At 38.6% G+C, this 22477-nt stretch overlaps 4 protein-coding genes across 25 annotated transcripts; 3 read left to right on the top strand and 1 right to left on the bottom strand.

Moving 5' to 3' along the window:
• Positions 1-82: 82 nt before the first annotated feature.
• On the bottom strand, positions 83-785 carry LOC124411261. The gene is made up of 3 exons (XM_046890302.1): positions 635-785; positions 358-564; positions 83-290 (listed from the first exon to the last, which is right to left on the bottom strand). Exons 1-3 carry the CDS (start codon positions 736-738, stop codon positions 128-130), a joined length of 474 nt encoding a protein of 157 aa, XP_046746258.1. The 5' UTR covers positions 739-785; the 3' UTR covers positions 83-127.
• Positions 786-3753: 2968 nt separating this feature from the next.
• Positions 3754-5740, top strand: LOC124411248. Of its 2 annotated transcripts, none has more exons than XM_046890285.1 (3): positions 3754-3789; positions 4041-4152; positions 4236-5740. In XM_046890285.1, the coding sequence occupies exons 2-3, from the start codon at positions 4054-4056 to the stop codon at positions 5616-5618; spliced, it is 1482 nt and encodes a 493-aa protein (XP_046746241.1). In that variant the 5' UTR covers positions 3754-3789; positions 4041-4053; the 3' UTR covers positions 5619-5740. The 2 variants fall into 2 exon arrangements, with proteins under 2 accessions (XP_046746241.1, XP_046746242.1); XM_046890286.1 differs by having other exon boundaries at positions 3769-3789; positions 4045-4152.
• A 1498-nt stretch (positions 5741-7238) lies between these two features.
• Positions 7239-8825, top strand: LOC124411259 (ADP-ribosylation factor-related protein 1). The gene is made up of 5 exons (XM_046890300.1): positions 7239-7426; positions 7519-7689; positions 7946-8027; positions 8363-8534; positions 8625-8825. The coding sequence occupies exons 1-5, from the start codon at positions 7334-7336 to the stop codon at positions 8722-8724; spliced, it is 618 nt and encodes a 205-aa protein (XP_046746256.1). The 5' UTR covers positions 7239-7333; the 3' UTR covers positions 8725-8825.
• A 405-nt stretch (positions 8826-9230) lies between these two features.
• LOC124411242 (AP-1 complex subunit gamma-1) lies at positions 9231-22058 on the top strand. Of its 21 annotated transcripts, none has more exons than XM_046890263.1 (16): positions 9231-9447; positions 12718-12880; positions 13807-13868; positions 14638-14830; positions 14911-15057; positions 15375-15690; positions 15958-15975; positions 16637-17047; positions 17131-17361; positions 17492-17713; positions 17826-17953; positions 18173-18446; positions 18538-18799; positions 18891-19051; positions 19123-19215; positions 19494-22058. In XM_046890263.1, exons 2-16 carry the CDS (start codon positions 12861-12863, stop codon positions 19593-19595), a joined length of 2640 nt encoding a protein of 879 aa, XP_046746219.1. In that variant the 5' UTR covers positions 9231-9447; positions 12718-12860; the 3' UTR covers positions 19596-22058. The 21 variants fall into 21 exon arrangements, with proteins under 21 accessions (XP_046746219.1, XP_046746208.1, XP_046746207.1 ...); XM_046890264.1 differs by lacking the exon at positions 9231-9447 and adding an exon at positions 11161-11524 and having other exon boundaries at positions 14647-14830; XM_046890262.1 differs by lacking the exon at positions 9231-9447 and adding an exon at positions 11162-11289.
• The last annotated feature ends 419 nt before the right edge of the window (positions 22059-22477 follow it).

The following is a 22477-nucleotide window of genomic DNA, read 5'->3' as shown; positions in this document are numbered from 1 at the left end:
TATGGCGTTCTATTATACCAATTACATCGATTATTCGAAACACTTACTTATAAGTATTATATATTATACTCAAAGTTAATTTTGTGCAATATTTTTCTGAAGTAAAAGCGATGTTTGCTTTTTATAATCAGCACATTGTTCGAGCCCGAGTTTTCAAATCGATGATCTCTTCCGCGCTCTCTTCTGCTGGAGGGGTCATGCAGAGTATAGCATCCCTTAACCGCATCCATCCATTTGGACCCGATTGAGATTTCGGAAAGCCCTTTCGTCTTCTCCGCATCCACTTAGAACTAATAGAAAATTTATTATCAGAATGCTTATACACATTGTATTCCATTAGAAGCGCATTGCGATCACCATTGAAAGAATAGTAGCTCGATCGACAGAAGTGTCAGTGAAAGTCCGATTCCTGCGCCGAGTAAGTAAAATGCTGGATAAACGTCGTCCAGATATATGCTAATAGCCTCACTACAACAAGCTCCATGGGACTCGCATAGGGGCCACGTCTTAAAGAAAAACCTTCTGGTCCGTTCGAGTATTCCGAATTCCCGAAGGCGCAAGAGGCTGAAGCACGAACAAAGCGAATTGAAGGAAAACAAGGAGAAATAGTACCTACAGAGTAATTCTACCTTACCTGCGGTTGATAATTCTTTTGTACTTGTCATGACTCAGGTTCAAGACTCTGTGATAAGCACCCGCAGTAAATGGCGCCTCCTTAACTTTGCAGAGCCTTTTCATAGACCGACAACGTCGATGGAAAATGTCTCTGGTAGATGTCCGGTCGGCTAGTAAAACGCCCGAACCATCGAGAATATTGACCAATACTTTAGATGGTGCTGTTCGTTTTATCTCGAGTCTGGCTGTGCCGCAAAGCTGTTTCAGCTGTTCCGTGTCCTGCTTATCAAGGACTCGTCAGGTAACCGTTAAGGTCATGTAGTACTCCTACGTTTACTGACCCAGCAAACTCACGTACCCTTTTACTTCATGTATGAAAGAGATAAACGAACGAAACGGATTCAAATTTCGACTGAGCCTCGCTCTGTGGTAGCGCACTTCAGGAAAGTTATTTCCTGAGTTTGTTCGGTCAGTGAAGGTAAAAGTACTACGTGAGCTTAAAACTGAAGAATAATTGGAAGCTCACTTGCTTATCGAGTATAAAGTAGGGCGAATCACTGGCGTAAAGCGAAGGTGTGGAGACGACTGTCCCAGAACTGACGAACGATTCCGTGATGGCGATGATACTCGCGTTGTAAGCCGTGTAAACGAGGGCTGCCATCACGAATATCGCGAGGAAGAGCGTCCTGGACGAAGGAGCTTGCGGGTTCAGCGTTGTGCCTTGCTGGCAAAGTGCTCCGACCGAAACAAGAAGAACTTCGCTTAGCTCCCATCGAACCTTTCGCCGACATCCTGGAAGCGGAATTAATTGTTATTACAGCCATGATGCTTATGCCAATCACTGCTATCAACTCAAATTCACTCAAAGTGAAGTACCAGCCGTCTCAGAGTCGCTCAATCGAACTTCCCTTGCCAGGACATAAGTCAGGGCGACGGTGACTCCTAGGAGAAGAAGTGCCAGCACGAGCCAAACGTCGTTTGCAAATGGAGCCAGGAAAATTACCTTCGACCGTTTGACGATGTTGATTTTGTGATAAATTGTTGGCCTGAAATATCATATCACAGACCATGCAATTTTAAAAATCATTGACTGGATCTCGAGGGTGAATTATACTGATGGACTATGCTAACTGGTGAATGAAAATTGGAAACGTTCGGTGTTCCTTGCTGCCGATCAAACCGGGTCCCATAACTTCCACAGTTCCGTTATCGTTCGCCAGTCCCAGTATCGAGGAATTCACTTGCAGGCCATAGCTGGAAATTGAAATGATTTCCGGTGATGATTAATCACTTGGTTCCAAATACAGAGATATATAATCCATATTATCATACACACAATATATGATCTGAAATATTGTGCACGCTAACTTTGATTCCAATACGTAGAGAAGAAGTTCCACAACCTCCGTGTCGTAGGTAGAGTAAGCAGAACTCTTCAAGTGCATTATAGGGATGCTTATGGAAGTGGAGAAGATCCTTCAGGCACTCGTAGTGAAGTTTTTCATGTATATAGTCTTTATACGAAGCGATACCTCCTCGGAAATCAGGGTGAAGTGGGCGTTTATAATCACTATGCATAGGCTTGAGTCAACTTTACGTTCGTTTACCTGTCGTTCACTCATCTATTCAATATCTCATCAGAGCCAAGTGTATTTGGCAGATTAAAAACGGGGTCGGAATTCTGCTGACGAGACTTGTTATTTACTAATTGTCATTCCTCCCCGCAGTTACTGCTGATTAATTCAGTCAAGCACGTAATTAATAGAGGTGATACAATTTGTCAAAAATGTAAGTAGGTGGAATGACCTATGAAAGTTATGTGGCAGTCTACCACTCTACGAGTTGTTTGTCATAAATCTCAAAGGACTTGTGTATTTCTTATCAAGACTTTTCCTCAGTACAAAGGATTTCGCAAGCCTCAAATTGGTGACATTGAAGGGTTCAAAGAATCCAGGTTGCGAAAATTTTTTCTATCGATATTAATCAATTATATGCTTCGGCGTTTGTGGATAGTCTTGGTTCCTCTCTCCTCATTAACAATGCAAAAATGACTCTGACAAAGTCGGAGTGAATAAAGGAGAATCTGATTGGTAGTGCATGACAAATAGAGTTGAGGCTGCTCGTCGTTTCTTAGTATTTATTTCTGTCGAGGGGAATCCAAGAAGCGGGGAAGAACAGCCAGCAGGCAGTTATACGTTGCAATATCGGTAATCAACCGCGTGTGCGTCTGACTTCTGCGTGTGCCAATTCTCAATACATGCAATCAGAAAAAATAACGCCTGGTTTCTGTACTGCCGTACTCCAGGGTCACAGCCGTTATCGACTACGACTGCTATAGCACTATACTACATATCTGTTTTTACGTATATAACCCCTAATATTACTTTCTGCTTATAACATTTATCAATTTGAGCAGTTAAATGAAAAATCTGAAAAAATTTAGGGTGCTATTTCAAATTTGGGACAATTTCCAAAAAAAATTTGAAACAAGATCAAAAATGTTGAGGGTCAGACGTTGGTTGGGTTCGCATGGAATTTCTCATACGCTTGACAACTGGAGATTTTATCACGATGGAACTGCGATCGTAGAATTTTTATTTTTTTTTATTTTAAAAACTGACTAGTACAAAACTATTGTATATTTCTTAGAGTAATTCGTTGATTATTGAAATAATCTCAAATATCTTCTGGCAGCATCCGATAATCTTACAAATGATAATGGTGTTTAATGGCAAATTATATATTTTTGACGCTTAAGAAAGCAACTGTCATTAATAGTACATTTCATATTTGGCAAAAATAATGTTTTCAATATTCTGCAGTTAATTTTAAATTCAAACGTTTTCAAAAGTTTTTGATAACTGAGAAAAAAATTTTACCCGAAAGCGATTGCAATGAATGCGATAATATGGTCCAAATGGCGGGCGATTTTGCATGGATTAACTCTTGGGCACATATCTTTAATCTTGATGTAATAATAAGACGTCAACAATATAGAAAATAAAATATCGAGCTACCGAAGGGGAATCCGTGGAAGTTTTATCGGTGTGAGTGCTCACAGAGAAGAAAGTTCTTCCCAGAGATTATCATACATACATTTGGCTACGTATAAAAGCGGACGATTTACAAGCAGTCAGCACAGTCACAGTTCAGAGACATAGTCAGTTGGAACAGGTAAGATGAACACTTTTCTACGATCTCTACTATTTTATGTGCTGCTTGGCGTTAAAGACTTTGTTGTAAATGTAATTGCTATTCAATTATCAAGTAATTATTTGCCAATATCATTACGAATAAACTCGATTAATCGTATTTTTTTCAACAATGGAAACATAAATTTAAATCCGTTAAAAAATTTGTTGAGTAGATAATGACATAAGTGATGATAATAAGACAGAATTTTTACTGTTTGTAATGCGTTTTAGATAGCTGATCAACATGAAGGCTGCCGTTTTAGTCATTTTAGCAATTGCCTTAACGGCGCTTGTAGAATCGTCTCCAGGTATAGGAGACACCAGGCAACGCGCCCCTTACGTCGTGAGTATAATTCTCATTGGAATCGTGATGTTCACGGAATAATTTCGAACTGTTTGTATAACGACCGCGTTTTATTACTTCAGAATCGTCTGCCGCCACCGAAACCACGGTTTCGAAAATCAGCCGATCCAGAACCTCAAGGATCCGTAAGTGCCACTTGGCAGAAGAATCTCGATGGTCCAGAACGCAGACCTTCTTACAACGTCAACTATCAGCAGAAACTTTTCGAGAACAAACATGGTTCAATCAGCGCAACAGGAGGAGCTCAGAAGTACCCAGGTCAGAGGTGGGAACCAACTGTCGGGCTACAAGGATCCTTCCGATTCCGTAGATCGCCCGAACCGCAGCCGGAACCTCAAGGATCTGTGAGCGTTACAGCGCAGAAGAATCTCAGTGGTCCAGAACGTCGACCCTCATACAACGTCGACTATCAGCACAAGCTTTTCGAGAATAAGCATGGATCTATCAGCGCCACAGCAGGAGCTCAGAAGAATCCAGGACAAAGAGTGCAACCCACTGTTGGAGTACAAGGGTCTTTCCGATTCCGCAGATCGCCGGAACCGCAGCCGGAACCTCAAGGATCTGTGAGCGTTACAGCGCAGAAAAATCTCAGTGGTCCAGAACGTCGACCCTCCTACAACGTGGACTATCATCACAAGCTTTTCGAGAATAAGCATGGATCTATCAGTGCCACAGCGGGAGCTCAGAAGAATCCAGGACAGAGAGTGCAACCCACCGTTGGAGTACAAGGGTCTTTCCGATTCCGCAGATCGCCCGAACCGCAGCCGGAACCTCAAGGATCTCTTAGCGCAACCTGGCAAAAGGATCTCAGTGGTCCGGAACGTCGACCCTCTTACAACGTCGACTATCAGCAGAAACTTTTCGAGAACAAACATGGTTCAATCAGCGCAACAGGAGGAGCTCAGAAGTACCCAGGTCAGAGGTGGGAACCAACTGTCGGGCTACAAGGATCCTTCCGGTTTCGTAGATCGCCGGAACCACAGCCGGAACCTCAAGGATCTGTGAGCGTTACAGCGCAGAAAAATCTCAGTGGTCCAGAACGTCGACCCTCCTACAACGTGGACTATCAGCACAAGCTTTTCGAGAATAAGCATGGATCTATCAGTGCCACAGCGGGAGCTCAGAAGAATCCAGGACAGAGAGTGCAACCCACCGTTGGAGTACAAGGGTCTTTCCGATTCCGCAGATCGCCCGAACCGCAGCCGGAACCTCAAGGATCTCTTAGCGCAACCTGGCAAAAGGATCTCAGTGGTCCGGAACGTCGACCCTCTTACAACGTCGACTATCAGCAGAAACTTTTCGAGAACAAACATGGTTCAATCAGCGCAACAGGGGGAGCTCAGAAGTACCCAGGTCAGAGGTGGGAACCGACTGTTGGAGTACAAGGATCATTTCGCTTCCGGAGAGCAACGGAGTCTGAATCCGAAGAAAAGATCGTTCAATAAAATTAAAATTGATTCATTGTAATATGTCCAATTGAATTCTATGGGTATATGTCTGATATATATTCGCCACTTTACCACCGAATTTCATTCAAGTTATCTAATATGTCTTTGAATAAATAATACTTGATTTCTTCTAAAAAAAATAACCGTTTATATCATTTTAACATTAAAAATATTACCACTCTACTGTAAATGTTCATTCATTAAATCATAAAATATTTTGAAAGGAAAAAGAAAAAATTTATCCTCTAACTCCAATACTTCTGCCACTTTTCTCATTGCGGATCTGCGGAAGAATTGACTAGTTAAGGTCCCCACCACTAGACGCATTCGTGGAATTTGTACTGTTCGATAGGTGCATCCATAAGTAGATCCGTTCCAATAGCAGATACAAATCCAGCGCTATTTCTATCGCCAGCTGCATAAATTGGAGAAGGTGCACCGCTACGTTGTAAATGATGACCTGTGTAAGCTGACGCCAGTGCTAGAGCACTCAGGCCATCTAGCTTGCTTCGACGTATGTCGAGTAGCCTTTCCAGAGTACGTTAGGCGTATCACAAGTTGACAGAATTAACGACGATGAATTAAAAAAAAAACCATTTGAAAATAGTGAACAGTGGTTGCAGACGGAAACGAATTCAAAATACTTCATTGAGTTATGTCATGAATTCTTGCCTTTCCCATGTCCACGCGTACTTTCTTCCCCATCTGATACCCGAAATCTCTAACGCTCGTACCGCTACCAACAAGCCGCGGTAAGTTTAAGCGCGATCGCGGGGCTACGCGATTGGGTGGATCGTCGTTAACCGCAAAGATGGCGCTGATCGTTGGAAGAAAAAATAACTGACCGGGAATCGACGCTCAGTTATTCAGTCTGATTCGAGTCTCCGGCCATTCCAGTCGCGCTCGGAACTCTCTTGTTCTCTTCCTCTCATCTCCAATTTAAACAGTAGGTTCTCGCCAGCCGATCGAACCTCCGTAGATTCACGCCTTCGGCCTCTGAATCTCACGGCAGCTCTCCACTTGCGAGACACAACCATTGATCGTACACTAACACCTCATGCATTCCTGACACAACTTTACTACTGTATTAATAAGGGGTTTTTATGCCCCAGCGGCTTATCCCCTGTGAGCTAATAAATTGCAACAATTTCTCTTGGCTCAATTGAGTATTTAGACAAATTTATTTCATTCCATATTTCATCCTCCAATCCTTAGTTCTTTTCATATAGAATCACGGAAGCCTCCCATGCTGGAGAGTTTTCCAACGCTATAATTCCGATGGAAAATTGAAAAATTATCAACCTCATTGCTGCCTGAAATATCAAAAATAATTCATTTCGTTATATCAACATCTTCGTATGCCATAGTGTCTGCACAGATTTACATTCTCAGTAAATTCTATTTCAGTGTACGACAGTTACCGTATACCCTAATCCTCTTTGCCGTATACCATGTTTTCCATTTCACAATATTTGTGTTCCAAACACGTCATTGGTCGTTAGTTGATCTACCATACCAACCGAATATTACACCTATTTCCAGGCATCTGAATAACCGTGGTCTCGTGGTAAAGCCAAGTTGTTACCGATAATGTCGAGTTCCTGCAATACCAGTTCACAAATCGTCGTCATTGGCGAATACCCAACCACTTGGCTGATGTTGAATTTAGTATGACACGGAAGTAAACTTGTCAAAGAGTGGAGAATATTGAAATGTACACATTATTAAACGGTCTTTATAAGTACCTCATGCAAAAAGATGAGTATTACATACTGATACTGGGCTTAGACAATGCAGGGAAGACGGTAAGAGTCACATTACACATTATTGTCTGAGGTTATGTTCTGTATGCAAAGACGTTGTGAGTTTTTTAAACGCTAGTTCAATTATTTCACAGACTTACTTAGAAGCAGCTAAAACCAAATTCACAAAGAACTACAAAGGCATGAATCCCAGCAAAATTACCACCACAGTCGGTCTTAATATTGGAAAAATTGATCACGCGGGCGTGCGGTTAAACTTCTGGGATCTTGGAGGACAGGAGGAACTTCAGTCTCTCTGGGATAAGGTTTTATGTCGAATCTTATTTATCTTTCACTCACATCTGTCTACCTAGAGTATCACACTCTTTTTTATCAAAAATCTTAATTACAAAGACCAAGATTCGCTTCTCAATGTGCCATTGATTATTCCACGATGATTATTTTCTGTTTATCAAGACAAGCCTGAAGCCTGATCACATTTGTTTGTCTCATTCTAAATATGATCGAATCATTTGCAATGAAGAAGCCGCTGTATTTTGTAAAAAAGAATATATTTTTCAGTACTACGCAGAGTCGCACGCAGTCATTTACATTGTTGATTCTTCGGACAGGGACAGAATACCTGATTCCAAAGAGACTTTTGGTAAGACAATATCATTGGCCTATGTACAGGGTGTTCGATAGTTATATCAATCAGTCAATGTGCATTTTAATTTTCGAAATCCAAAAATGGTTTAAAAAAAGTTTTACAGTGCGAAATTAAAAGTATCTGGAGCTTTCTAAAATCCATATATTAGTTCAAGGGTGCCTCAAGATCCTCAAAAATTAGTAAATTTATCTGAAATACTCCAAGTTTTACCTTGGTCAAACTTTTCCATTTCTTGAGAACGAAAAATATGCATATCCAAAGTGTATTCAAATGGAACAGCTTGAAAAATTTTCAAGACAAATAAGCGTGCTTATAATAGATGTGTGTAGACAGGATGATATCTTCGGAACATTTGATGGGAGTACCTCTGCTGGTTCTCGCTAATAAACAAGATATACCAGACTCTATGGGAGTCAGAGATGTGAAACCGATTTTCAATCAGAATGCCCATCTCATCGGAAGGAGAGATTGCATGGTGATGCCGGTTTCCGCGCTAAACGGGTAAAAGAAATAATTTCGCAGGGAATATTGAGGGATAAACTCATTGAAATTGATCACTAAAAACGGCCAAATAATTATCTCCATTTATAGCGACGGAGTAGATGAAGGAATTCACTGGCTGGTCGATTGCATCAAAAGAAATAACGACATTCGTCCGCCTCGTAATCAGGACGACAATTGTCTGTCGTAGCAAATACATTCCTATCTTCGATACTGATAAAAAATAAGTTTAATTTTAAGTATAGATATTTTGTACATTTTCCAATACGACAATTCTTTGTTAATATTATTATTAGTATTTTTATTATTTATGTAAATAAATTTTTTTTCATTTCAATATTAATCCTCATTCTGAACTATTTACGGAAGTGGAAGGAAATATATTCCACTGGATCGATAATCTTCGAGTAGAAATATCGATTGATCAATATTTGTACGACAGGTGAAACAATAACGATAACTCTAACAGAATAATGTTGAAGTCTCTAACATTGTGTAAAATCCGTATACGTAAATATCCTTAAATTAATCACGATTAATTATTTTTTGCGGCCCTCGGGCAGTCGGTAAATGTATTTTTAATGGAATAAAAAAGCGTCGGAAAATAGATAGTAAAATTGAATCTGATGGCTGATTAGAATGGCAGCTCTTGCTCAGCGTCAGCTGATAGCGGAGTAACAGAGTGAGATAAGAGATAAAGGCACACCTCGCACCTTCTGGTGCTCTATAATGCTAGTGATAAATATCGTTCGCCATACTAGCTGCTAGTCACCATAGCACATGATATACCGCCAATGAGTTAACGGTGCTTCGTTTAAATTGCAAACTCCTACTGTTTGGTGAGATTACGCATCATGTGGCCCTATTATGAGACCGAAGATTGGAGTGTTCTCCCGCCCGAGTTAAACAGAAGGTAATCTTAACTGTATATAATAGCTTAATATTGTAGGCGTTCTCCAAGAGTATCTCATCTCGCGATTCACTCCTTTACCGATTTTCTATTTGAACAGTATCCGCGTATCGTCGCAGGAATAATATATGCAGAAGGTAAAATAACTTGAACTCAAATCTGGCCGTTCATAATTGGTTCGGCAATTGACGGTGGATAATTTTTCTCCACGGTTTAAGACGTGTTTTTTTTCAATTCTTGATGAAGAAAGAACGAAGTGGGCATTCAGTAAGAGATTGCATCAGCTGCAGATAATAGTTACTGAAAATCGTACGCAGTGATGGAACGAATATAATATATTCTTGTGTAAAATCTTGTCGGCGCGGTGCGAAGCGTCCACGTTGCGGTTTTAAGTTCCTGGCCGGTCGCAAATTAACAGCGTTGATAAGCCTGAGGTGCGAAACTGTTATTTGCGAGTATAATTACGATCGGCAAATACGCATATACATATAAGACCTACACACGTAGATATACGTGTATGTATCTCGTCATAATTTTGAAACAAGTTATAATATTGTAACGTGAGGCGAACCCGTAATCAGGTAAGCCGATATGGGGAGAAGAAGGGGAAAAAATTCAGGGAGGAAAAAAAAGTAACGATAATATACACGCGTTGAGATAAATGCGAGAGAAGTATGAATGCAAAGGTGTTACGCGTCTCGATGAATCACGGATGCTCGATACATCCAATCGTCCGTGATACGGTATGAGATAACGAATAGTATTGTCAAAGCTACATCGAGCTGATTGACGAAATGAAATATGCAAAACATTCATTGCGATGTACCAACTCATAGTCTAGTTTTTACGTACACGAATTCTATCGATGTTCAGCGTGATCGGTTTTTAATAGTTTCTACGAACGTTTCGTTAGTCACCGTTGTGCATAATTATTACATGCTATTGCTCAGGGAGGAAAATGTATCAACAAAAATACAGGAATTCATGAAATGATTTTTCAGTTTTTTCGTATCGTTCAAACGACGAGCGCATATATGTAGGTACGAAAACCCAGGGCAAGTCAACTACGTTGTGCAATGACACCTTTATTACCCTTCAGCGGTGTATCAAAGGCCAAATAAATAGGGTATATTTATTGAAAAATACAGTATCAGGTGAATCATGTCCTTCTAATAACGGTGCGAACGTTTAACCTGCAAAGCATGTGCCCAATTTTGTTAAAAATACGATATACCGCCGACTACCAACGTCAATTGAGAACGTGCCGCCATCTTGGTTTTTACATATGCAGCGTTGCCAGATGGCTGTGGCACAAATCTTCTAGGGTAACTTTGAAATCCTCCTAGATTCTCCTAGCTCAGAAAGAAAATCCTTCTAAATTTCCTCCTAAAATTTTCAACTGACAAAACGACTTTAAATCAAGTTTGTACGATATGATGCATATGATTGGCACGTAGAAATAAAATCCACCTTTTAGAATAAGTTGTCCCTATATTTGAAAAGCTCTACCCAATCGGTAATTCCGGTATTCGCTTTACCGAATAGAATTTCATACCCCTCAAGTGCTCGCTTTTCTCTCGCCGTACTTGTTGTACAGAAAACTAATATAGCCAGTAAAGACTACAAGTTGACGAGCGAATCGTAAATCTGACAGTTCCTCAGATTCCTTCCGAAAAAACTCCTAGATATTTTTTCTCCGGAAGCATTCAATTCCTCCTAAATTTAGTAATAAGAATTCTGCCAATCTGGCAACACTGCACGTATGGCTGACGGCGGAGATTAGTTCGTTGGTTTAGTGTAGATTGGTGAATTGGAGGCAAGCGAGTGTTTTGTCGTACGTTCGGGGTGGGTCGGCGGCGTAATTTAACATATGCGCGATTAATAATGATCGCCTTGATGCGCCGATAGTCGATTTGTGATCAATACCCCTGTTCCACTATTGTTTGTCATTTTTTTCTTTTCGCCAATTTTCCCTTTCCTGTATCGTCCTCTTCATCCTCCTCTCATGATTTAAAACAATACACCACCCTTCGCGCACAACAATCGTACGATTCTCATCTCGAACTCCTGGTGGTAGGCGGTAGGTATCAACGTTAGAAAACCTCGATCATATACGTTCAGTGATCAAAGTTGTCTCTAGTGAGCTGGAAAGTGGAAGAGAGTTTCGGCAGGACAGGTGCGGCATTGTTCGACGAGTCGTTCTGCACCAAACTCGCGTTTTATTCAAGTCCACACAGCTCAAGAGTCGAGAGGACTCCCGTGTTTCTCTTTGAGTGTGTCTCTTCTTTCGTCCTCATCCGTGTTTCTGTCTTTTCTTTTCTTTTCTTACCTCAAAATCTCATTCGTCAGGTGAAGTTAGGTGACACGGTGGCGATTGACACGTTTCCGTCGTTTGACACCACCGTGTGCATCTGGACAAAAACTCTTCTCACCTGCCTGCCTATAACTGCCGTATGTATGTATTTTACATGCCCAACCTCGCTTTTCAACGATCTTACCCACCTGCAACCTTCGGTTTTGCCCCATTCTTTTTCATCCGTAGTTTATTCGATCTAATTTACAAATTCTACGCACACATTTGACAGCTTACCGAAAGCTAACCTTCGCATCTAACGCCCACTACTTTACATACCACACTCGCATTATTCGACTTTGATTAACGTCAAGTTAGTCGATTATTTTCTTCTATTATCGCTTACTTTTCTCGGCAAAATCTTGTCTATTCTTCTTTTTTTCATTTTTCATTTTTTTTTCTTCCTACTGTGTAAGGTTGCTTTCACACACCTCAAGCGTTTATTTAGCTACTTTTATTTTCCGACATTTTACACCTGCACATCATACAACATAGTACACTCGTATAACGCGTCAGCATCTCACGTTAAACACAATTTTTAAGCCTCTCGAGTATTGCCAATATCTTGTATAGAACGAAAAATCTGAAGCTGAGAAATATTGACGTAGTAATCAAATAATATCACATCGACAAACAGAGCAGAGTCAATCTTGCAATTCATTTTTCCTCGGGAAATTAATCTTCGAAGATGACAATGTGCTGTTATGTAATGCAGACACGTACTCATATGAACGCACACATGCTTCTTAAATATATGTCGACTCTGTTTGTTGTTATAGAGCTATGTGAATAGGTACGTACAAAGTTTGCATTTAACATGCGAGTAAGATTGTAGCCCCCAAGCCCTGTCCCTGAGTTTGATATCAAAAGGAATAACGCCGATGTAACCATAAAAAAAACAAATACGATATGTCTAACAGGAACATAGCGGCGATACAAAGGAGTAAAGAGTGTGTGTGTGTCGAGTGGTTAACAGCCTGCTGCAGTAATCCAGTTTGTTGCTATAGCTGCCAGCCGAAAACAAAAAAAAGAGCACAAATTTTCTAAACGGTGTTGAGAAATCATGAATGCCTCAGAACATGGGTAATTTTATTTATTTTTTTGTTCATTTCAGTAATTCGTTACGTACGAATGTTTGTTTGGTTTGAATTTTATTATATTCAGCCCTTGCATACAGTCCTGCCTTTAGTTGTTGTTTGGAAAAAATTTTAACGTCGTCTTTAATCAGACTACTACTTTTTTCTTATTGAAATAAAGTATATTTATTCTTTTCAAGTTTTTTACACGGCATAAAATGAGTAGGGCAAATTATATGCCAGCTTGTTTTTACGATAGTCAACATTTTTCTCTCTTAATTTGATTTTGATTATTTTCATAAGTTGCGGAAAGAGTAGATTTCTTTTCTTATTTGTTGGTTGATTTGAAAACGATTCTTTTAATTTTACTCTTGTTTTTTTCTGTTGTTCTTAATCCCATAATATCCAATTCGGACACTTTGCTGGACTCGATTACAAAAAGGATAATTTCTGAAATAAATTTTCCAGAAGAAGCTGGTCTTTATTCTATTGATCTTGTTCATAATTGCGAAACTTTGTTACGTATTTTTAGAATTTCAAGAACAATTAAAACATTCTTCTTTAAAAGGATCTAAAAGTAGAGAGCAGTGGGGCTTAAATAGGACAACCCGAATACCTCGTTATATTACTATAAAAGATGAAACACTGTGTAGATAAATTCTCGACGCGTTGACATGCTTTTAAACTTGATTAATTTATCAGACAATCAATTATTTCTTATCACTACTTGGAAGTTTTCATTTTGCATCGGATTGGATTGTTATCGTTCTTTCCGATTCCTCAAATTCAAGAAAAAAAACTCTATCGAGTTCTAATGCGATCAAACAACGATTGGGTACTAAAGGTGTCAATGCATGTAGATAGATATTACTAAGTTGAACTAAAAGATGTTTACCGTGTGCCATCTAAAACAGCATGGTGTGACTTTTTCAGGTTTAACCCAGCCTTCAATATGGCCTCCATAAAGCAGGCTATCAACGAGGCCGTTGAGCGAGGTGGGTATCCCGGATTGTGCGACTGAACATCCTACCCTAGCTTTTTAAACACGTTCCCAAGTTGCAATTAGAACAGAGAAAAAAAACAAAAGAAACTAATGTCAAGCTTCGGCGTCACTATCGCTAACTAGATTTATAATTCTCATCAATTTCTTTTACATCTGCATAATGTAATGTATCTATTTTTTCTTCCCTAATGTCGTCAGCTTCGGTACTATGCGCTTATATTTACAGTGACTATGAAATTGAAATTCAGAGTGTGGTATTTCATTTTTTATGTACTGCTTATTCCGAGCTTGCAGAAAATTTCTTTCAAGTTTTTTCAGTCCGTTCAATCTTTGCTTTGGATTATAGCTCCTCTACAAAGGTAAAAGTGGCGAAAAATTTCTTTTGGTAAATCAAATGCAGAGCTTTGCCAAGGGTTTTACTAGATATTATCAATTAAATATGCAGATACTTTCTCGCCGAGAAATGAATCATCCTTTAAAACTTCAATTACATACCTGATTCGTACAGGTGTCTGTAGTTCCAGAACTTGGCAAAGTTCTGAATAAAGTCAAGGATCGTCTCAGTAAGTTTATGACACTTATTTGCATAGTCCTATAGTCGTCACTATTTTAAAATTGGATATATCGCACAGGTTTTATGCGTCAAATCACGTCCCTGTAATGCAGCGATTAGTTTTTCCAGTGCAGTGCTTAGCTTTTTACACTAACGCACCGCCGCCCAGCTAACACAGTGCACTGATAACATAATGTTAATTTAAAAGTTTCGACAGTGAGAATGCCAGCTCCTACACGCCTCCGCGATCTGATCAGACAAATACGAGCGGCAAGAACTGCCGCTGAAGAACGGACGGTCGTCAACAAAGAATGCGCGTATATTCGATCGACGTTCAGAGAGGAGGATAGCGTCTGGAGATGTCGCAACATTGCCAAACTGCTTTACATTCACATGTTGGGGTCTGTATAAATTTATTCTCCGTTATAAGTAGATCAGGATTACTCCTAAAGCTGAAAATTTGCTTCAATCCAATCCTCAGATATCCGGCGCACTTTGGACAGCTCGAATGTTTAAAGCTGATAGCATCGCCGAGGTTTACAGACAAACGAATCGGCTATCTTGGGGCTATGCTGTTGCTCGACGAGCGACAAGACGTTCACCTTTTGATTACCAATTGCCTGAAAAAGCAAGTATAAAAAATGATCATTACGACAGAAAATATATTTCACCAGATTTTAACTGTGTGTTGAGAGGATGGAGTATCAATTGGTTATTCTCTCAACTCTTGAATAAGTTTCATCAGTTTCGTCTCTTTTTTGTCTTATTATTGAGGATGCTGCATTTCAGTCTATAAATATCATGGAACTTGTTCCTTTAATACCAAACTTGAAATGAAAATCAGAGTATAACAAACACCTGTCGCATCTGAGGAATACAACAGTTTTCACTCTCTTAGCATTGCAAGATGCGAACAATGAAAATAATATCTTGACATTCTTACAGCGATTTGAACAGTTCTACACAGTTCGTGATTGGGCTTGCCCTGTGCACTCTAGGTGCAATCGCATCTCCAGAGATGGCAAGAGATCTGGCAGCTGAAGTCGAGAGGCTTATGAAATCGCCCAATGCATATATAAGAAAAAAAGCAGCGTTGTGCGCGTTCAGAATTATCAGACGTGTACCCGAGCTGATGGAAATGTTTTTACCAGCTACTCGAAGTCTACTTACGGAAAAAAATCACGGCGTTCTAATCACTGGAGTCACTCTGATTACGGAAATGTGTGAAAACAGCATTGACACTTTGAATCATTTCAAAAAGGTGAGGAAAATATGATTTTTACTCGTCGAATAGTAGAATTATCAGCGTGAAAAAGAAAACCCTACAAAATATTTTTTCATTGAAAATACACGATTTCTGTCCGAGGTCATTCTTTCGTAATTCCTGATTTCTAAAGTGATCTGAGCCAATCAAGCATGCATTGAATGTTGTATGGTCTATCATTATCGTCAGCTGTGAGTAAGGTAATCAATAACTGCCTAGTTTCACTACTTCAATGATCCTTAAATTAAGTTTTGTCCTATCTAGGAATGCGGCCATCGAGAGGTAAATTATTTTGAAATATACTGTGTTAGTGCATGTTGGGCATGGCACAGTTTCTCTCTTGGTTTATCCTCATACATGGTTTGAATTTTATGTTATCTCACTACGGTCCTGAACCAAAGTTCGTACTTTGCTGTAAGAATTATTTTCATTCTGGTAATACAAATAGTGGATACCAATGATTAATACTTAATCGTCATGAGGAAGTTGCTTCGCATTTTAATCCGCAACCGACAATTCAATGTGATCTAATCACAGCAGACTCTCCATAACTTCCTGCTATTGGGGATTTGAACACTGTTAAAACTTCCTGTTATATGTTTTCCTATCCGTTGCAAAATGCTACCATAAGCAATCGAATAATAAAACATTACTAGGTGATATTGGACTGCGAATGAACTTTGCATACCTTGATTGAATAAGAGCGTTCCGTTCAATCAATTATAGCAAAATTCTTTTATAAATTTAGATTTAATCTACTAAAGCAAAGATCATCTGCTTCAATTATCTATTATTTCTATTTCTGTTTACTTTTTAGATACGTAAAATATATGTCATACTTGTCGGGAATGATGTTGAAAAATAGTGTTTTACATTATATATATTACTGTTTCAAACACATTTATGTATACAAATTATGAGGAAAAAAATCTATTAATTCCAGATTGTTCCCAATCTCGTACGGATTTTAAAGAATTTAATACTCGCTGGATATTCTCCGGAGCACGATGTATCTGGAGTATCAGATCCGTTCCTTCAAGTGAAAATTCTGCGACTCTTACGAATTTTGGGAAGAAACGATGTCGACGCATCGGAAGCTATGAATGATATCCTGGCGCAAGTGGCAACAAACACGGAAACCAGCAAGAACGTTGGAAATACGATATTGTACGAAACCGTGCTGTCTATTATGGATATAAAATCAGAGAGCGGTTTGAGAGTATTAGCCGTCAATATTCTCGGTAGATTTTTATTGAATAACGATAAAAATATACGTTATGTCGCGTTAAACACCCTTCTGAAGACTGTGTATGTTGATACGAGTGCGGTACAGAGACACCGTTCTACAATTTTGGTATGTCGTCTTTCATTACTTTGTCCTAAATATCCACTCGACATATGTTTTTCATTATAACATTAAATAAACGTCTATTCCAGGAGTGCCTAAAGGATCCCGATGTTTCGATAAGGCGGCGTGCAATGGAGCTTAGCTTTGCTCTAGTGAACTCAAACAACATCAGAACGATGATGAAAGAATTATTGCTCTTTCTAGAACGAGCTGATCCCGAATTTAAAGCTCAGTGTAGTAGCAATATCGTCATGTCGGCGGAAAGATTTGCTCCTAACAAACGTTGGCACCTTGAAACGCTCTTCAAAGTATTAGTCGCGGTGAGTGAATAGTGTTTCAAAGACACGAGTGGATGTTGAGTTACCACTAAATTTGCAAGCTTTTCAACTCGACAGAACTGTTTTTTTACTAAACTATCGATGCTTGATAACAGAACCCTTTTGTTCTCAGGCCGGCAATTATGTGAGAGACGACGTCGTCGCTTGTACAATTCAGTTGATATCGGAGGCGCAAGCACAACAAGGGTATGCGGTTTGCGCGCTTTGGCGCGCTTTGGAAAGAGACACCGCCGATAAGCAGCCGTTGGCTCAAGTAGCGACTTGGTGCATCGGGGAGTACGGTGATTTATTACTTTACGGTCCGCCAAGTGAAGACGTCGAGGCACCTGTAAATGTGAGTTGAATTTAGAGGAAATTAGCGTCAGGTCAATCGTTATACTTATTGATTTGACCTGGAAGGCGTGGCATTTATAGCTAACCCTTGTACTTGTCTACGTATTTGCCAGCTAACTGAAGATGAAGTCATCGATGTCTATCAAAGGTTACTGTGGAGCCCACAAAATACTGTTGTCACTAAACAGTACACTTTACTGTCACTGACGAAACTCAGCACTCGTTTCCAACAAGGCAACGAGTAAGTATAGTTGCTTATTCTTGTATATTTAGACACTTCAAAAGTATTCAAAGCACGATGAAATTTACTCTCAGATACACGATTTTTAATACTTTGGAATAGATTAATTTCCCGCTGATACGGAGAACTAGACTCGTTTCTTTTTTTTTTTATCTAGTTTCATTGTTATGCATGTCCCAGTTATGGTTTTCATTTTACTACCAAAGTAACACGATGCAGTACGCCACTTTCATTTTACAGAAAAATTCGACAAATTATTGATACGTTCGGGAGCAATTTACACATTGAGCTTCAGCAACGCGGAGTTGAATTCTCGCAGTTATTTAGGAAATATGAACACTTGAGGACTGCATTACTGGAAAGAATGCCTCCTATGGAGACTGCCAAACCACAGGCAAATGGAATCATTGGATTAGTTAACGGAGAGTCTGAAATTGAGGAAGATAAAACGTCGATTTTGGAACAACTACCTGTCGCTGCTCCATCAGACTCGGTAAGTTGGATTACTCCTCCCGTACACATCGACTGAACCTTATTTAGGATGAAGATTGCAAGTATGTATTCATTTTGCATTTCTTTTACAGAGTGCTCTGCTGGATTTGCTTGGAAGTTCGGACTTAGATACTGAAGTCCCAACTGCGGTAGTTAACAATACTCCAGTTACAGCGGCTCCAGTCATTAATAACAATGACCTTCTCGATCTACTCGGAGGGTTAGATCTGAGCTCACCTGTTTCAGCTCCGCCTTCTTTTCCACAAGTCCAACCGACTCCACAAATCTTTAGCCCAACCAACACGTCCAATTTCCTTGTCGATGGCCTTCTTAACTCGTCCCCGGTTCAAAATGGTTTGTAACTTAAAACACGAGTATATTTCTCGAAGTTAAGACTTTTTCTGATCGGTGGAAGCTAAGTAATTCTTTTCATTTTTCCCTTCAGAAATACCAAGTCTGGTTGCCTTCGATAAATTAGGCCTTAAAATCGTATTCAAATTAGAACGGCCATCAGAGACTCCAGACTTGTTGGTAATCAACATGTTGGCTCAAAATGTTAGCTCCACGCAACTCACGGAATTCTTATTCCAAGCCGCAGTCCCCAAGGTATGAATTCATTGTAAACCTTATTTAAATTTTAAAAGAAATGGTGAATCAATTCCTTACAACTTTTTTAGACATTCCAATTACAAATGCTGTCACCTTCAGGCACCGTCATACCTCCATCGGGTCAAGTAACTCAAGTTATGAAAGTAACAAACATCAATAAAGTAAGTCTACAGTGTCATTCAGAGAAATTTATTGCATCAACCGAGTCTCATAAAAAGTAGCCTATTTTTCCAAGATGCATTGCTGTTCCAGTTAAAATAATTCAACTCTGGTCATTACTTAACTGTTACGTAAATGAAAATCACGTCTGAAATCCATTTCCGTGTATTTTGGTGCGTGACAGAGGAAACTGTGCTTTTTGAGTGACTCGTTTTATGATTTTAATCCATACTAGAACTTTCTATTGAACATTTTTCTCTTCGACTCTGTCAAACTACAGGCATCGCTAAGGATGCGATTGCGTATTTCATATACGGGAGAGTCGGGGCCCGTATTGGAACAAACGGAGGTGAACAATTTTCCACCGCTGGCATGGCAGTGACAAGACACTATAGAAAAACCAATTGTACATATGTCTGCCTAATCATACAAGTCTGATCAGACTGAAGAACCCCTCCCCACACCGTCTCACCGCCACGATCACCTAACAATCAAATTGAACTGGACGAGTGTAACAAAAGGCTCATGGTATATAGATATACATATAAGAAATTTATATTCTCAAATTATACCTGATCGTTGGTTATAAAACAATGAAATGAAGAAAAAGCAACAAAAAACAAATGATAATAATAAGAAGAAAAATCTGCGAAATGTGATACAAGTGAATCTGACAACAAAGCCTGCGGAGAAGGAAGATCCAAAATAATATTTGTAAAAAAGATTTCAAGAATTTTTACAGCATTGGTCGCTCTAACTCTCCACGTGTACGCAAGAAGAACCGCTGTGTATGTACTATAAAGATCAATATAAGATACCACTATATTAATAATAACGTGTAAAATTATTATTATTATCATTAGTATTATTACTGTGATACCATATTTATTCCCTTATGAATTTTCTGAAAGCAATACAAAACGTAATTATGTTTTGCTAGGCAAGCATGTGTTTGTGAGATGAAACATCAAAAATCAAAATAACGTAGTAGAATTTATTACGATGAAGTTATTAAATATCCACTTCATGAGTTGCAGTAACTATTTATTATTGACTATACAGAACAAAATTGCGAAAAAAATACATAAATTTGTTTTTATGATTTTTTGACATTGATTACTTTCGTATACGGTTTGACCATCGAAATTATGTGTATTATTGCCATGATTAATGATAACACGTGCAGGTACACACAGTTAAATCACTGCAAAGTATAGTAGTTTAACTATCGACTTTGGTGATGATTAAATTCGCAAAGGAATCGTCGATTTAACTCGCTGTAAGTTACCACATCCAGTAAGGGAATCAAAATGGTGAAACATTTAGAAGAGAAGAGAAAAAAATATTATTGTCTGCGAAAAAGAGTGGAATGGAAAGTGCGGGTGAAGGGTGCTTGTTTCTATAATATCTGACTACTCTCACAACCATCCACAACATTATATCCCAGCTCCGTTGATTTGATACTTGACTCGTTTTTCCCTTCTTCGTTTCGATTGAAAATGAACTCCATTACTTTGTACATATTAGATAGAAATTGTCATACAAAACGTGACTATATTATATACAATAAACAATTGGGGCTCATGAACAATTTGTTTGTTTTTTTTTTTATCTTCGGCAGGGGGCCAGGGGGGAGGGATATTTGTAGTACTAGTGTATGATAATTTTGTTAATTATCGTAAATAACATTGCTACAATCGTTTTATATACAATTCCAACTATCTCACAAGTTATGTTGGCTAAAATAATTTAATACGATTCACTCTACTTATAGGAATGAGTCGCTAGAATCCTTGTCAGAGGTAGAATCCTTGATTAATTATTATCATTGGAGGGCTGAGGACTGAACATTAAAACATTTGTTACTCATGTCATAATTTTACATCCCAAATTATATGTATGTACATAACAAATGCGGGAACTATTAAGATTTTGAAGAACCGAGGATTTTTTTTATAAATTACAGCAGTGTATTGTACTGAATCTACCTGACAATTCTAGATTTTTCCTCTCTCTGGATTCTGCTACATTTAAATTCTATCATACCTCGTCTCCACTATCACTGTAATTGGTCTATAATTCTTAATATTCGTTATTGTTATTATACATTCAGTTGCACCAATGAATTTGTTTTATAGCTAAGTCGCACGTTTAATAAAATGTGTAAATACGTATACTATTCTTTTGTCGCTGTTGTATGCTTACCTCCCTGCAATAGACTCCTTAGTAAATTGAAAAAAAAAAAAAGAAAAAGAATTTTGCTTGAATATTTGCTTACGCGCTGCTTATTGAAAGGGAGAGAGAGGTAATTATGTTGCGAGTTCAGTTGTAGTTGAAAGAAATCGTGTATGTGCCTACAAAGTGGCAATTAAATATTAATGGCAAAATTGTACTTAAATTGTTGTAAAAAAAAGTGAAAAAAAAAATATTAATCCTGTAACTTCAAGTTACTGCTTAGTTACATAGGATTACGGACATGCACTATTGCGCCGATTTAATCGGTAGTTAGGATTATTTGTATATTAGGTTCGTCCCTTGTGAATTGTGTTCGTAGCAGGTGATTGCAGTTAATCTGCAGGATATGTGTAACTGAGTGTATGCATTATTATGTTAACAGAGAAGTTTCAGCCCTCCAATAGGGATGAACCCTGCCTACTTGTTCTCATAATTATTTTAGTTTTATATAAATGAACACACACACACACACACACATATATATGCACCCATACTTATGTATACATGTGTGTATATTTATCGGTTATAATGATAATGATTAATGATGAAGATGCTGTATATACTTTTTAGTGAGTCAAGGTGTGAAAATAAAACGTATTTTTATTCCACAGTAATTGATCACCGTTACTTTGTATTACATCAAACTTTGACTTGGTACTGTAAGTACTCTTTAAAAGTACCGCGCTGAAAACGAAAACTAATTTATTTTGCAGTTTGTGCCAGTGCCTGATAGTTTTTCTGGAATTTATTGAACAGATTCGGAATATATAAGGCAACATTGAATTCATCAATATTCTGTGTACAATTTTATTTCTCATCAGCTTCAACTAAACAAGTCGTAATTCATTGGAATATTTGTGGAGTATGAAGGCTACGAGTATGTGTTACAAAGTCATAATAGATTTTTATAAAAATTTCGAAATTCAGTAAACTTACATTTTTTAAATAAAATAATTTATCGAGATAAAAATCGTTACGATTTGGTAAACAATTACATTATCAACTCTGACTGGTAATTTTCTTATTATA

This window comes from Diprion similis, chromosome 10 (assembly GCF_021155765.1).
Source record: "Diprion similis isolate iyDipSimi1 chromosome 10, iyDipSimi1.1, whole genome shotgun sequence".
In the NCBI taxonomy this organism is placed as follows: domain Eukaryota; kingdom Metazoa; phylum Arthropoda; class Insecta; order Hymenoptera; family Diprionidae; genus Diprion; species Diprion similis.
This window is presented reverse-complemented; position numbering and strand designations above follow the sequence as displayed.